This window comes from Manis pentadactyla, chromosome 7, assembly GCF_030020395.1.
Source record: "Manis pentadactyla isolate mManPen7 chromosome 7, mManPen7.hap1, whole genome shotgun sequence".
Classification (NCBI taxonomy): domain Eukaryota; kingdom Metazoa; phylum Chordata; class Mammalia; order Pholidota; family Manidae; genus Manis; species Manis pentadactyla.
This window is the reverse complement of record NC_080025.1, coordinates 120467759-120485189: the sequence shown is the minus strand read 5'-3', so window position 1 is coordinate 120485189 and position 17431 is coordinate 120467759. Positions and strand designations below refer to the sequence as shown.

General features: G+C 34.7%; 1 protein-coding gene across 9 annotated transcripts in view; it reads right to left on the bottom strand.

The window, feature by feature from the left end:
* CPED1 (cadherin like and PC-esterase domain containing 1) overlaps positions 1-17431 on the bottom strand; it is a 265711-nt gene that overhangs the window by 170992 nt on the left and 77288 nt on the right. For all 9 annotated transcript variants that reach the window (XR_008998541.1, XM_057504707.1, XM_057504709.1 and 6 more), the window contains exons 6-7: positions 7208-7340; positions 5700-5868 (exon numbers count right to left, since the gene is read on the bottom strand). Coding sequence is in view for 8 of the 9 variants with exons in the window: in XM_057504707.1 (XP_057360690.1) it covers positions 5700-5868; positions 7208-7340 (302 nt within the window). In the remaining variant the exon portion in view is untranslated. The remainder of the gene's footprint in view (positions 1-5699; positions 5869-7207; positions 7341-17431) is intronic.

Sequence of the window (17431 nt, the reverse complement as noted above, 5' to 3'; positions counted from 1 at the left end):
AATGGATACTGTGCTGGACTTCTAAAACTAACGGACTAGGAATTTTAAATAAGCATGATTAATATATTCATGGAAATAATGGAAGACAGTAGAAAAATGAAATGTGAAAAAGGGATCATTAAAAAGTACCAAGAGGAAATACAGTAAGAAGTCAATAGATATAAGTAAAACTGTGCATAGTTCGTAAGGGGAATCAGCAAATGAAATAAGGGATCAAAATCTGGACAACAGAAGAAAGAAAGAAAAAGAGGGAGCAAAAATATTTCAAGAAATAATGAAAACCTATTTTCCAGAATTAGAGTAAAGACTTCAGGCCCAAATTGGAAACAATAATATACGACAAGGAACAAATCCAGTAGAATGTTGTAAATAGGGAAACTAAAGGTGAAAGATTCCTTGATAAAGTTTATTGTTTTAGTTTTTGTTTTGAGGGAAAAAAAGACCATAAAAGGAAAAAAATATGACTATTTCAACCAGAACTAAAAATCTATGTTCTGATGACAGAATTGGGGAAGTGGTATATCAAGCAAAGGCTATTTGTCTTGATGGGGCAGAGCAGGAGCACAGAGATATTGAAAAGTTTAAGAAATTAAAGGAGACAATAAACATGAGTGTATGTCTTAAAGCAAAGGGTTACTACTCTGTATCATCTATATTTAGAATGTACTGCTTTAAAACTTACAGAAGAAAAGTTGAGCTTTACAGGGAGAAGCAGGAAAGATATTTAAGAAGAAACAAAAGATGAATATCAAAAATAAATAAGTCCTAACACAATCACAATCCAAGCAACTCAGTTAAAAATCATAAACTAAAAGACGGAGATTGTCAGATTGCATCAAAACAATTCCAAAAACATACTGCCTACAAAAAAGTACATTTACTACAAAGACATGTAGAGAGTGTTAAAAATATATAAATATATATATTTTCCTATAAATATATAGGAAAATAAAAATACAAACCAAAAGAAAGTTCATAGCAATCTTAATGTCTAAGAAAATAAAATGAACACAATAGTATCCTAAGATGAAGAAAAGATATTATATACTGGCTAAAAGAACTATGGAAAAAGAACATATAGCCATCATAAATAAATAGGTAACTAACAAAGTAGCTTCAAAATATTCAACCAACAGAATGGCAGGGAGAAAAAGGCACAGAAGAATTTGGAGATTTTAATACATTCTACTTAGCAGCTGTTAGATCAAGCAAAAAAAAAAAGACCCAAGTATCTGCAAAATACAATTAATAAGTTTGAATCTTTAAGTATATATAGAATTCTACACCCACATGAAGTTTTTCTTTTAAAGCACCTACAGAAGATACTCTTTCAAAATAGATTGTTAGTCAATAAAAGGAAGCCTCAAGAAATTCCAAGATAGCAGTAGCATACAGAATATATTCTCTGATAATAATGCAATAAATTAGATATTCATAACAAAAGGATAGCTTGAAAATAATCCTATGTTTAGAAACAAAATAATATATATTATTAAATATCTTGAGTTAAATAAGACAATCATAAAGAATATTAAGAAATACTTAGAACTAAATAGTTGAAAATTATGGGATATGACTAAAGGAGTATATGGAAGGTATTACAGCATTAGCCACTTTTGCTAGGAAACAAAATGTTAAGCATAAAGGAGGCAAGCATTAGAATGAAGATGCTAAAAGGAAGAACAAGAGAGTAATCAAACAAAACACTAGAAGCCAAGAAATAACAAAAATAAGAGGAGAAATTTGCAAAATTGGGAACATCTCCAAAATAATGGGAAAGATTAACAAAGTAAAAACTTTCTTTAAAAAGATTAACCAACTATAAAGACCTCTGGGAATTCTAATCAAGATATAAATAGAATATATATGTATCTACAAATTACAAGAGGAAAAAATGAAATAGTTATGTACACAACAGGTATAAAAATCAAAGCATTATAATCAGCTATACACTGATTTGAAAGAATTTGAAAATGTAGATGAAATTGATAAATTCCTAAAAAAAATACAAAATGCCAGATTGTATAAGAAGAAATTGAGAACTTAGAATCAACCAAAATGCTCTGAACAAATTGAAGTGTCAATAGTATTTCAAAACCTTCCAAATCTATTTTCTTGAGAGACTTGTACCAAATTCTTGAGGGTCAGTTAATTCCTATCTTATATAAAACTGAAAAAGAGTGAAATTTATCCAGCTCTATTTTATGAAGCTACTATAATCTCAACTATAAAAACCAGATAAAGGAAATATAAGAAAATATAATTATTGGTCTATATCATTTATGAACATAGACATAAAAATTGTAACTAACAAATCCAATAAAGATCTGAAAAATAGCCCCAAATAATCAGTTATGCTTCATCTCAGTCATGCAAGGAGGTTTTATTAAAAGTAAACCTAGTAATGTAATGAATCACAAAAATAAACTTGAAGTGGTAAAAAAAATCCTATATAATTACATTAATCAATAAAGAAAAAGCATCTGTGAAGTTCACAATCTTTTTATGATGAAGACTCCCAGCAAATTAAAATTAAAAGGGAACTTCTTTGATTTAGTTAAGTTTATAAACCCATACCTCTTAGATTTCACTCCAAAAAAGTTTACAAATGAAATCATACAATGTCTGGCATTTATTTCAGGAGAAATTAGTGTCTGGGAAGGGGAGTGGAGATAGAGCAGATGAAACAAGATTACCCACATACTGTAATAGTTGTAAGATAATTACGGATATACTGTGGTCAGTTATGTTATTTTTATTACTTTGGCAGAGTATAAAGATTAAATACCAAAAACCTATTGCAAGCATCTTACTTAATGGAGAAACTTGGGATGTGTTCCCTTCAAGAACACTTACTATTACTTCTTTTAAAGCTAGTACTGGGGGTTCTGGCCAACATTATATAGTAAAGGGAAAAAAGAAAGAAAGAAAGAAGGAAAGAAGATATACAAGAATTAAAATGAAAGACATTAACAGGACTTTATTTGTAGATAAAATGTTCATCTACCTAGAAATACCAGTAGTATTAAAGGTAAAATTATTGGAACAAGTTTACCAAATACAAGTTCAATTTCAAAAATACTATTTCTCTATTCTAGTAATAAGCAACTAAATAAAACAATTTTAAAAACAGTATCAATAAACACTCAAAGGAATCTAAAAATAAACAAGAATGTGTAAGATCTCTGTAGAGAAAAAAATTTAAACTATTAAAGGACAAAATGATCTGAATAAGTGGAAAAACTTTAATATTATGAATAGTGAATTCTTCAAAAATTAAACTATAAATTCAATGAAATTATATATTGAAATTCCAGTAGGATTTAAAAAAATATATTTGATATTTAAAATGTTCATAAGGAAATAAATGTCTAAACATAGTTAATTCAATCTTGAAAAAGTAGAGAAGAGGAACCTCCCTTGCCAGGTGTTATAAGACACATACTGCCAAAATAATAAAACAAGTAGGCCAACTGGAATAGTATAGAGATCTCAGAGACAGTTCCTTATTCCTATGGGAACTTACACAATAAAGGTTATGTCAGATGTCGGATGAATGGGAAATGATGCATTTGTAGCCCATGAGAATTGGTACATGGATCGAAGGTGAACTCTAGTTGAACTAAATATTTTTATGCCCAGGAAAAATTATAACAGTAATAGAATAAAATGAAGAAACACAACTTTGTGACTTAGAGATAAGAAGGGATTTCTGGAAGTAAATCTCCTATGCAGGAACCATAAGGAAAAGTTATTTGATTAATCAGTTGAATAATTCTCATCAACAATGGACACTATAGATGAAGTTAATAAATAGATGACAAACTGAGCTATGTTCAAGAGTGAGATATCACTTTCATCTGTTACAAGCTAGAAAAGGTCAAATGTGGGCCAAATGGTAGGGATATGGAAAGACTAACAATGGCAAAAGTCTTACATGGGCAGTTTGGAAGGTGAACTGGCATTATCTAATTCTATCAAATGAACCCGTATCCTATGACCCAGCAATGCCAGTGCTGGGTATATATTCTCCAAAAAATCATATGCAGGTTCATAAAGAGGGATTTGTACAGGGATTTGTACATTTGAAGCACTGTTTGGTTTAGCCAAATGTTGGAACAATCAATACGTGTATTGCTGGAGGAGTGGATAGGTAAACTATTATGGAATACACATCACAGAATACTATAAATCAGTGAAAAGTATCACAAAAAAAGTACAAATAGCGATGTGGATGGTTCCTTCCTAAAAATATATAGTGCTGAATATTAAAAAATCAGAAGAAAAAAATATCTAGTACAATACACTAAATTAAAAATGCATACACACATAATGAGACAAAAAATGCACATTTTATAATATAAACATAAATATACACATTCAATCATTATAAAGAGGACATTTTGAGGGAAAAGGAATTTGAGTGGGAAACGGGGATAAAATGGAGTACACAGATGCAGGGGTCTTGCCGAGACTGCAATTGCTGGTTCCACGAGAATGGGGATTTTGGTCTGTGCTCAATAAATATTTGTTGAATGCATGAATGAGAAAGTTGATTCTTTTATATCTCTATACCTGAGTTCCAAATATTAGGTTGAGTCGCATGAAATTGCAAACTTTTTTTGTGGGTCAAAAATGGCCCAAATATCAGCAATTACATATAATTCAAACTCACAGGGAAAATTTAGGAATAATTAAAGGTATTTAGAGAAATAGTAAGCAGCCACTCTAAAGATTTGTTAGAGAAAACATGAAAGAAACCATATTAGATTCTACTTTTTCATGATTAATTAAAAACCACATGTATTGATGTAGTTGAGATAGGACAACTGCCCTTAAAACCTAAGGAAATCCTTAGCAAGTCTTAATATTATTAACTGTAAGCTGCACAGTAGATCTCTAGGACAAATTCATCTTGCATAAATGAAACTTTGTACCCTTTGGCCAACACCTTCCCATCCCATCCCTCACCCCCACCATACTGGCCTCTGCTTCTGTGAGTTTGACTGTTTGGATCCTCATGTAAGTGGGATCATGTAGACTTTGTTCTTTGGAGGAATTTTCAATTTTATAGAAGGAATTGTTCAGAGGACACATAAGAGAAAATGGAAATTGAAAGGATGCACAAGTGTCTTAGCTAGAACTTTTTTTTTTTCAACTGAGTAAACCTGAGTTTACCTTTCATTCCTAAACTTTTTGGAGCTGTTATTAAGTTCTTCCCTGAAAGTTTCTCATCATTCTTCCTGCTGTGTCTTACTCTATTAGGTACACCTGACAGCTCTGTTTCTCACTCAGTAAATAATTCCATATTGACTGCTGTAATGAAATGAAGCAAAAAGTATAAGGGTAAAATTTTATTTTCATTTGTTGCATCAACTGTATTTTTCTTGAATAAGCGGAAAGTCAAGGAAAACAGAATACAGCTGAGAACTACTTTTCTAATAGGTCAAAGAATTGAACTAGAATGATGAATTGAGGGGAAAAAAGATGTAGCATTTGTGATCCCCAGTGACTTAAGCTGTTTCCAGTTCATTTTTTGAACCTGCACCTATTAAATGAAAATCTCTGCTTGCAGCAATAAAATGATGCAATTTTTGTTCAATGGGATTTGATTTCATAAAGGTCAGGGAAAGACAGCCCAACTTATTTCACTGATCTTCAATGTACTTTGTGTGAAATAGCTTCAAAGGAAATTTTACCTTGACAGTGAAGCGTTTTTTCTTTGGTGGATCCCAAACCGAGCCAGTTGAATGAATGAATGCATGCAAAGGCATGAAGGATGTCACCAAAACATATGCTTTGAGAATCACAGATAGATCTTCAGTTCTAAAGATTGTTTCACGTGGAGCAAGGATGGCCGTTTGATTCCTAAAAAATGAAACAACACAGTTAATGCTCCATAATTTGGGGTGAGTGTGTAATTTGTAAATTACCTCAAAACTTGGTACACTCCTCTATCCTCTAGCCTTCAGTGGGTGGGTTTCCTTAAGCAATTTCACTGTGTATTAGCATCACTACTGGGAGATACACAGTTACACAGATAAGGGTTCAAATTGATAAGAATTCTCCACTGTGGCAGATTTAACCAAAACATTCTTTAAAAGAAAGAAAGGTAGGAAACTAGTACCTAAAGTAAGGTTTGAAGATTTAAAAAATTTAAATTAGTCACGTATGGTACAATTGCAACAAAAGTGATAAAAAGACAGCAGTGAAACACCTGGAATCTTCCAGTTCTGCCCTGCCTCCCTTTGCTCTATCTTTCCCTCTGCAAGAAAAGATACTAAGTTTCTTAATAGTGGCCAGGTCACCAAAAATATGCCAAAATACTTGTCCCACTAGTTTGATTCTACCTAATAACTCTCACCAATAATTAAGAGTTAATTTAAGGGAGGAAGTATTAGGAAAACACTTTAGTCTGCAAAGGAAAAATAACAGCAGTTTGTTTTGTGAGGAAATGAAAATGAAATACATTTTCATTATAAACGATAATGAATTATATTTTAATTATAAATGATACCAAAATGTATAACTATTTGCTGTCCTGCACAATGTTTCCACATTTCACATAGCTAAGTTCAATCAGTGAGAAGACTATTATGCTATTTCAATATTGAAGCCTGGTAACAGAAAACACATGTGGTTCTTCAATAAATACTATTAACTCTGGAAATACTACCTAATAATTATAAGATGAATCAAATTATTTGTTTCTTAGATACGATAATGAAAATCTCTTAATTTTTCACTGTAATTTGTCTATATTACAAAATCATTTATGTGAAGGTAACTTGAATAACTTGGTACCTGGCAGTTGCTTTCTTAGATCCTGGAGCCCATAAAAAAATAACTAGGAAAAAAAATCATTCAGCCATATTCATAGACTAAGGCAATGTCATCTGAGTATAAAAATGGAAGTTAGAATTTTATAGTTTCACATTGTCAAGGTTTTAAATTCGATTTCCATTAATGTTACTTCCTTGGTAAGAATCCTGTTTACCCAGATGCTTATTCTATGGTAGGAAAGGTTTGAACAAGTCTCAAAGAAATCCATGATAGCATTCTTTATTATCAAAGATGGCCAACAATTTATGTAACAGAACTTAATCATTCAAACATGTAAAACCCCCAAATCTGCTCAGTGCTTTTCTCTTGTTAGCTGCCTCCTAACATGCATGCTGGATATAACAATTCAAAATGATTAGCTTACAGCTGTTCTTGCCTCCACTGCCTTGGTTTCCACATACGCGGCTTCATTGTTTTTAAAAGGTGGCTCGAAGTACTCAGCTTTAATTGCGTGCTCTGATCCAGACACACAGAGGGGCTCACTGGAAGTCGTAAGTCTGGAAAGATGCAAAAGAGCAAAAGACAGTCATTCTACTGTTTCCTTTTGGAATTTCTTTCAAAACAGGGTCTGCTGTGTTAAACCACAAGGTCCACCAGAAATAGGCAACAAATTTTCTCCCCACTCTGAACCAAAGTTAGATCCGTTCAGTATGAAAGCATGTTTAGAGAGGTCTTTGTTTTGTGGTATGTTCTCTTACCACAGACTAGGAAAATAATTGCAGTAACCTTTCAAATTTTCTTGCTCAGAAAGGGAGGTCCAGATGATGTCTCCAACTATCCCCCACCAAATGGATCTATCTACAAGGCCAGAGAAGCACTCTCAATACAGGGAAGGTGGCTGCAGGAGCTGACTTGTTTGCAATGAGAGTATCACATAGATAGCTTGAGTTGGTATCCTGACAGTACGGTCCCTCACACGCTAGGGTCTGTCATGCTTCATCACCTTGGTGACATCAACAACAGTGTTTTATTATTTTGTAAAATAATATTTACTGGGCTTTTGAAGTACATAAAAATAAAGACCAACAATAATGACTTACTGAAGAACACTTACTTGATTTTTTTTTTGAAAAACATAGGTATGTACACAATTGGAAAAATCAATTGTACAGAAAGCTCTCAAATGAAAAAGAAAAAGCAGCTGGCTATCCACACCCATTTAGGACTTCTCCCCACCAAAGCCAAAGCTTACATATTCACTTTTGAAGTCTAGAAAGCACACAGTGGGTAAGATCCATATGACTTTTCAGTAAGTAAGTTGACAGAGAAATCAGTATATCTACATCAACCTACACACAGGCATACCTCGGAGAAACTGCAGCTTTATTCTAGACCACCACAATACAGTAAATGCTGCAATAGAGCTAATCAAATGGATTTTTTGGTTTCCCACTGCACATAAAAGTTATGTTTACACTATAGTGGAGTCTATTAAGTATGTGATAGCACTGTGTCTAAAAAAAATGTAGATGTCTTAATTTCAAAATATATTATTGCTAAAAAACGCTACCATCATTTGAGCTTTTGGCAAGTTGTAACCACTGATCACAGATCACTGCAGCAAATACAATAATCATGAAACAGTTTGAAATTTCCTGAGAATTACCAGATGTGACACAGTGCCATGAAGTGAGCAAATCCTGTTGGAAAGTGGCACAAACAGACTTTTGCTCCATGCGTGGTTGGCACAGACCTTCAGTTTATAAAAAATGCAGTGTCTGCTAAGTGCAGTATGAGGTATGCCTACATGTAGGTATTACTGTTTTTCTATTGATCCCAAAGAGACATTACAGTAGTCCTCCTTTATCTGTAGTTTCACTTTCCAGTTTCAGTTACCCGAGGTCCACCAAAGTCCTGAAGCATGATGAAGGTCAATAGTTGCCTAAGTCTATGTTGCAATGTCTACATCATTCACCTCACTTCACCTCATTATGTAGGCATTTTATACTCTCACATCACAAGAAGAAGGGTGAATAGAGTACACTAATATATTTTGAGAGAGTTAGAGAGATCACATTCACATTACTTTTATTAGAATATATTGTTATAATTGTTCTATTTTATTATTGTTGATTTCTTACTGTGCCTGACTGATAAATTAATCATAGGCATATGCATGAATAGGAAAAGACATGGTTTATATAGGGTTTCAGGCATCTACTCTGGGCCTTAGAACACATGCCCTGTGGATAAGGAGAGACCACTGTATGATGGTTTATGTGTGGCTTATATATATATAGCTATCTAACCATCCTGGAGTCCTTTCCATATTAGCATATACTACAGAATTACCTTATACTTCTTAATGGCTTAAGGTGTTCCATTAAATCATTATATATTTAATTTAGCCATTCTTTTACTTTGTGTATTGAGATTATTTTTGTAATGTTTGTCTTTTGTGATTTCAAAAATACCGCAATGAATGCTCTTATATGTATACTTTTATAAGTTTATCTAGGGGAAAATTCTAATCTATATGTGTAACTGCTGGGTCAATGAGTAAATGCATTATAAATTTGATAGACATACTGAATTGCCTTCCACAAAGATTGCCCCAATTTCCATTCTCTCCAACAGCATATGAGAGTGGTTGTTTCCTTACTGCCAAAGTCACAGAGCATTATTTTTAAATTATACAATTTATCTAGTCCTCAAAATGGAACAAAGCCTTTAAATTATTTTCCCCCTTGTGCATGTTTCATCAATACTAACATAGTCCAATTTAAAACACTTCACACTCTTAAGTAAAAGTCAGCAGAAGTCAAGCTGTTCAATGCATTCCCATATCTCATTATTTAGCACAGTGTGATCTTTCTGAAAAAAACGATAGCCTATTTGTAAGGCTTCCCTATTAAAGAAGTTCTAATACATCATAATAAAAGAAATATTCAAATTGCTTGTTTCTCGAGGTGACAAATGAAGAGTCATTAAGGTAATTGCTTTTCTTGGGAATCACAACTTAAAAAGAGTTGAAGTATTTAAATAATTCTTTAAATTTGTAGTAAGAAAATAAGTGTTCTTTTTTTTCACTAGACTTATGTGTTAGGATTAAATTTGCAATAAGAATGTGTTCTTTTTTTTTTCATTAAATAGACATTTTTTAGAATTTATTACAAGGGAAAACTTTCTGTCTCCAGAAGATCTAATTTGTAGTGTGTTTTGTTACTATGAAAACAGTATAATTGACTGATTTCTCTTTTACCCAGGAAGCAACAGTACCAGTTTGAAGAGAAGCTACACATACTAAGTATTTCACCAAGATAAATAGCTCGATGGTTTTGAGGAAGTAGTCAGCAAATACGTCAAAAGAGTAAAGAATTTTACATCACCTTTTTTTGGTTGAGTTCAAGTGGAGGAGACTATAACATAACATATAGTTGAAGGACTCCAATATAGCAATTGCCAAGTTCATGTCAGATTCCCCTGAAACAGTGTTTGAACAATGGGACTGAATACTGATTAAAGTCACCGTTACCTTTCGTGACATATACGTAGACTTGCCGTTATATTATTACAGATTTGGAGGTTATTTTTAATGATCTTAAAATAACAAAACCAAAAAAACCCCCAAAACTCTGACATCTAAAATCATTCCATTTTCCTTGATAACAGTTAAAAATTAAAAATAAGCTCCATTAGTATCTAAAAAAGCTGCATTTCATGGAGGATTAATAAATAATTATGGAAACTTTAAATATCATAGGTTCTTATTTAACAGAGTCAAAGATTTGTCAGAACTCACTGTTCCTAATATCTTTGATGGCATATCTATCAAGGGCTTTCTCAGTAGACCGATCTAATCCACTTCCTTAATATTCCATCCCCTCTCTCCCTTGACCCCCCAACACACACCAGGAGCCTAGCAATCTCCTATAGACAATGCCAAAACTAGTTTCTGTTTTTGGAAGGAGTTTGGGAGATGAGGCTCTGTGATACAGTCTTTCAAATGGCCTTGTAATTCATTAACATATGTTTATTAAATATTTTCAGAAAGTTATTAAATATGGAAGGCGTAGTGTGCATCTTTAGGGTTTTCTTACCCCACACTATGAGAACCGAACAGATAGCAGATACAGATATGAACTACCTCATTGTTACAGTAGGCAGTTAGTAAGACATGAGTGGCAGAAAGGAAGGGAGACGTGGAAGCTGGTAACCTTTCTAGATGGGTTTACACCCACTCTGCCTAAAACAAGAAGTTAAAACAGAGCCAGGAAATCCCCAAAGCTGATGCCTGCACAAAGGACATCAAGACATGTCCAAGAGACCATGGCCCATTCACATGACCATTAGAACATTTCCCCCTGTGGGTTTTTGTGTCTGCATTATGAGTAAGCGCATGCTCAGAGCCAGAGCAGTTACATAATTTGAACTTGTTAACCCACTCCTCACACTTTCCTATAAAACCAATAAGTATTCAAATAAACAGAGCTGGTCCTGACCTCTCAGACTGCCCACTCTCCCTCATAGAGTGTATTTCCACCTTGCTAAATGAAGCTGTTTTCTGGACTTCTCATTTCTTATTCCTTCTCCTTGCATGCCAGAGGAGGGGCGAGAAAGACCTCTCCCAGTAGCAATATGTGCTTTTATTTATTGACTACTCTTAGCTTATTTTAAAGATTTCTGCAGCCCATAACTTAACCACTTAGAGAAGAAATGAACAATCTGTTAGGGATGCATGAAGATAGCTTTTCTCGTGACTTCTAGTACCTGGCTGGTCAGGCACTGAGTATCTGCTCACTGTGGCATGGTTTTGGGAAAAGGAAGATTAAACCAGAACCATGAAGCCTAGGTTTTCATTTTGATTCTTACCAACCAATATTTAGTGGGCATGTGACATTGGCAAGGAGTCTTTAAGCATACAGAATGTGATTTCCCATGAATCTTCAGGATGTCCCACATTACTGAACACAGTATTGATACATAACAAGGGTTCAGTAAATGTTTGTTCTAGCAAGGAACTAGTTTTGGGGGATTAAGCCAACGTGTGGTTGGAGAACAAAATGGTATTCCAATGTATTAAAAATATTTTATTTGGTTATTTTTTTCCCTTCTGCGGGGCATATAATTATATACATCACAGGCAAAGACTAACCACTGGAAAACACTTGTAATAGCAAAGATTAGCTACCAAATTTATATTGTATTTGATTTAATGTTTTCCCCCAGAGCTAATAATTAATGGGAAAGTAATAGTGGAAAGCGTAATTATATTTCACAGATGTTTGAATATTGTCTTGCATTTCACGTTAGGAAGCTAAACTTAGCCAGTATTTTCTTATTTTAAAACTTCCAGTGAAGATGAAAGGTCTCAATAATTAACGATTAGTTTTAAGATCAGAAGTACAAATAAGTACCATTTGTGGATGTATTAATTGTTCTTTCTGCTGGAGGACATTAACAAGTCTTAGTCCTTAGCCTGCAGGTATAAAAGCTATGCAAATATATCCTCAGAATTTACATGCATAGCAAATATAGATTAATACATGTGCAAACTGACATCATAGCCAGGAAACAACTCTCAATGAGGGACCCAGAAAAAAAAGATGGGCCAAAGGGACAACTGAAGAGACTATTAACCAAGAGAGTATTCAAGAAGGGACCGTTAACAAACACAAAGGTGGAGATGAGGAAAACCCATAGGTAGTGAAGTTCCCAGACCTGACAGAATGGAAGATTTTACCACATCTAGCCCAGGAGGGAGATGCTTCCAGAATCAGGCAAAAAGCCTGGCTGTGGGAGAAGGCACCGATCATGAGCCACAAGCAGAGGAGCACAGACACTTTTTAAGCTGGGGTTCATCAGGGAAGCAGGTAGGGAATAAATGTCCCAAAGTTCTCTCCTCCTGAACAGTGATCTCCTGCCAGAAGTCAGGGAACAGGGGAGACTTGTGAGGCCTGTGGAGGACAGTGTCCTGGGAAAGGGGTTAGAGTGAATCTGGACAGGCAAATGGAGAATATCCAGTACAAACCCTATATTTGTAAAATACGTGTTTTGGTGCAGGTCTTTTCCTTACTAGCCACGTGTCCTGGAGAAGCAGTTATATGTGTGTATGTGCACCTGTGTGTGTGTGTGTACACATAAAGGAAGAATGAGGGAGAAAAAAATACCACTAGCTTTGATATCAAATACCAGCATTTGTATATGGCTTAGGCAGAAACCACGCAAAATTATCTTTTGTTAGGTCAAAAATGGTTGAATATTGATAAATATCATCAATGTCCAAATGGAGGAAAGCAAGAGAGTACATAAACATAGTCCCCATGAGAGAAGGTTAGAATGTCTGTGGGCAGGAAGGACAAAGGGGTTCTATGGTTAATTTTATATGGCAGCTTAACTGGGCCAACAGATGCCTAGATAATCGCTGTTTAAACATTACTTCTGGGTATGCCTGTGAGGGTGTTCTGGAAGAGATTAGCATTTGAATTCATGGAATGAGTAAAGCAGGTAGCTCTCACAGATACGGGTGGCTCTCATCCCATTGCTGAGGGCCCGAATAGAACAAAAAGGCTAGGAGGGTTGAATTTGCTCCCAGACTGAGCTGGGACAGCCATCTTCTCCTGCCCTGCACATTGGTTCTCAGGCCTTCAGACCTGGACTGGAATCTACACCAACGGCTCTCGACACCACCAGCTCCCCCAGGTCTCCAGCTTGCAGATGGCAGATCATGGGACTTCACAGCCTCTGTAATCACATGAGCCAATACCCTAACAGTAAATGTTTTTCTCTCCCTCTCTCTTACATATAAATGATAGGTAACAGCAGATGATAGATGACAGATAGATAGATAGATAGATACATACATACATACATACATACATACATAGAGAAATAGATATTGGTTCTGTTCTCTGGAGAGTTCTAATACAAGGAATGACCTTAAAATCATCCAATGAGTATGTAGTATATGCTTTGAAAACAACAGAAGCAAACCTCAAGTTCTGCCAATTCCTCAAGAGAAACAACCTTTGGATCTGTTTCCTCTATTGTGTGACAATGAAAAAGCACAGAACAAGCACAATGGGCACTAAACAAATATTTGCTCCATGAGTAAGTAGATGATTTCCAAGGTACTTTACAGTTCTAAATTTTTGATTCTAGGTAAAAAGTGATGTTACACTGAAATTTTTAATATATGCTATTATGACCTAATAATGGAACAGATAAATGGCAAGGGTTGAAGGGCCAGAGCTGAACTAGGGTCCTTTTCTGAATTTAGGCACTCTCCAGCAATTGTGAGTGCTCCTCAGGGTCTACGAGCTGCTGCTTTATTCGAGTAAGGCCCAATAAGCCCTGTAGGAGAGACTGTAGCTGGACCCACTTTAAGCTCCCAACCTCTGAGAAAGTATTCGGGTAATATTAACCACCTTTCACCTCTTGAGCAGTGTAAAAATGGTGAGGTAGATTCAAATTCACAAACTTGATTACTCATTGTCAGTCAGAAGGGCCAGATTATTTTCAGTTCATCAAAGAGTATTCTCAGTTCACTGGACTATAAACTCTCTGAGGTCAGGAACTCTCGTTATTTTTCTCTTATTGCACATCTAGTCCCAAGTCCAGGCTGGAATAGTATAGGAGCTCAATAAATGTCTGCCTAATAAGTGAACGCCAAAGTCTTCTTACCCAAATAACTAGAGATTATGTGCACTGGTCACAGAAAAAGGGGTTGAAATGATAAGGAACAAGCCAAGGGCTGAGCGCTTTTACTGGAGTTGTAGTGTAACCTTTTTGTTCACCCCCAAGGAAATGAGTGCAATGTGGGCAGGAATTGTTTGTCTCTCTCCATTTCAGTGTGGCATGATATGTTCACGACCATATCAGAATGCGCAGTAACACTCAGGCAGCTCCAAGTGAGCAGGGAGAGATGGATGCCCAAGATGAAGCCAAGAGGCCTGATATCACAGAGCTCCCTGGAACTCACGGTGAGCACAAGAAACTTGGCAGGGAAGGTCACCATCAGACAGCTAGCAGGAAGGCTGTCCCTTATGGACAACACCTAAGGGAGGATTTGGGGACCTGGGTTTCATTTGTTTTACATAGCAAAGTGAACCTGGGCCTGCGAAGATATGGGAGAAACCAACAGCCACATGTTTTAATTTGTCCAGGATGTAATATAGTTGCTTTCCAATTTTTTTTTTTCAGAAATATTTTCAAATGATATTCCAAATAACAATTATTTTAGAAATCCTAATTCCTGTCTATTAATGGGTTTCTATTCATAGTTATGAGCATAAGCTAATTCCCTAACTTTTCTTGGTTCAGTATCTTTATCTGGAAAATGAGAATAATAATAGCAATAAGAACCTACCTTATTTGGATGCTGACAGAATTAAATATGAAATTTTCTTTAATGTGCTGTGAACATGGATACACCAAACACGTAAGAGAATTATTAATACAAAATTCTCACCTTAAGCCAGGCAACTCAAAATCCCTTTCTCAAGATCTGACATTATTATATTATTACCTATGTAGCTTTGACACCAATAGTTTCCTCTCTATAGTTTCAGAATATTTTCCCTATGTTACTACATAAGGGTGCATCGAACCATAAATACAAATAGCACAGAACTCCAATATAGTAATTTTGGGGAGAAGAATCACACTTAATGTTACAGGAAATGAGATGCAGTCCATGTCCTGATGTAAGTGGAGACACAATGTGACCCATAAAAAGTGACCAGCTCAATGACATAGCAATATGCTTTAAAGGGGTAGTCATTGTACAAAGTTTCCAAGGACTAGCCAATCAATCAATCAAATGCTTAGTGAGCATTCAGTAAATGCAAAGCTATAAATGTTCTCCTTTCTGTTCTTTTTCAGTGGAAGTGTCAAAGTCATGCAATTCTACAAAAAACAATTTTCCCCATGGCCTACTCTATGTTTTGACCACGACAACATAAGAACCTTGAATTCTGCTCATCCTTGGTAATAAAAACTGTGTCTAGACTACTACTTCAATTTTCTTGTCCCTATGATTTCATTGCAATGACCAAATAGCATGAAAGATTGTTTTATTACTTTATGGCAGCTTAATTTTGCTTTGATGTTTTTCTGCATGAATTCTCCCAAAAGGAAAAAGAGAAAAAAATTGCTTGACTACTTCAGCAAGACCAAAGATGAATAATTCGGCCTAAATTAATGAGCATCATTAATAACAATTTGAAATGCAACCTCCAACAAATATTAATATATAGAGTGAAACAAATATGATAACAGAATAGCCGTCTAAGCCCACCCACTGTGAAATATGTTAATCACTTTATTAATATTAAACTATTTTTCTCAGGAATTTTTCTAGAGTAAACAATGAAATATTGTTGATATAATTTACATCAGAATAATTAATACTCTACTAGAAATTTGGAACAGTGATTCTGAATTCTTTTCAAGTACAGTGAAGCCAATCCCAATTTAAATGTAAGATGCAAACACTGGAGGTCACTGACCCTGTTTAAATGAAACCATGCACTAACATATCTCCCTGAATGCAAGTTCACAGACCAACTCAACCTTCAATTTTTTTACCCGATATTTGTGGTGTAATAAAATGTGCATGGTAATACTATCAATATCTGAAGTGCTAAATAATTGTTGGCCTTTAAAGATGTTAATTAGGTAATTAAAATTTTGGATTTTTTTTTTCCATTTTTGTTCAGATTTTAAACTCTGAAGTTGAACTGTCTTTTCTCTGGATAGAACTTAGGCCAGGACATTAAATTCAAATGACTATCTTCCACAGGATATTCTTCATATTTTTTCCATACATCTCTCATCTTTTGTACTGCCAAGATACATTTAGCATGTATGTGTGTGCATGCACATGTATGCATGCATGTATGTATATATGAATAATTATATATATTTAATATTTACATATTTATATTTAGTATATAAATATATTTATAATATATATTTAATATAATCATATATGTGTTTACATATACGTATGTATATATTTATATAAATTATTTTCCAGAGACTTTATTCAAGCAGGCTTTAGAGGTTTGACATCTGTACTTTATCTCAATTAAAACCACTTGTCTCCATGTCCCTGGATAGCAAATGCAGACTGAATTTCTGTTTCCTACCAAATACATTAAATGTCATAGGGAAAATAATCCTGTGGCACCTATCAATGTCTCAATCATTTTCAATAAATTAGGGCACATAATGTGAAAAGGAGTCTCAGTGGTGAGAGTACTAGTGTGTGGTGATGGCTTCAAAAGATCCTGTGAGCTCTGGCCATCACTCAGGAGTTCAAAGCCCTGAGCTAACTGGTCAACTCTCTGCTATAGTTTGACACCATAGCCCCAGCCAATGGAAGCTGAATTTAAAAGCTTGGATTGTTAAGTAGTGGGAATAAATCAAGCTAGATTAAAGTCAAGAGGGGAAAATATTAGGTAACAGTGAAAAAAATGTCAAAGTACAGGTTTTCTCCTCCTCTTTTTCCCTCTAAGAAAGACTGACTTAAGAACCAAGCCTTTGTTATGTTATTTGGAGTAATGGGAAAAAAAGTAACATGATTTTTTAAATGTACAGAAATGAGTTATAGAGAGGAGGGTGGGCAAAGAAACCAACAAGGAGA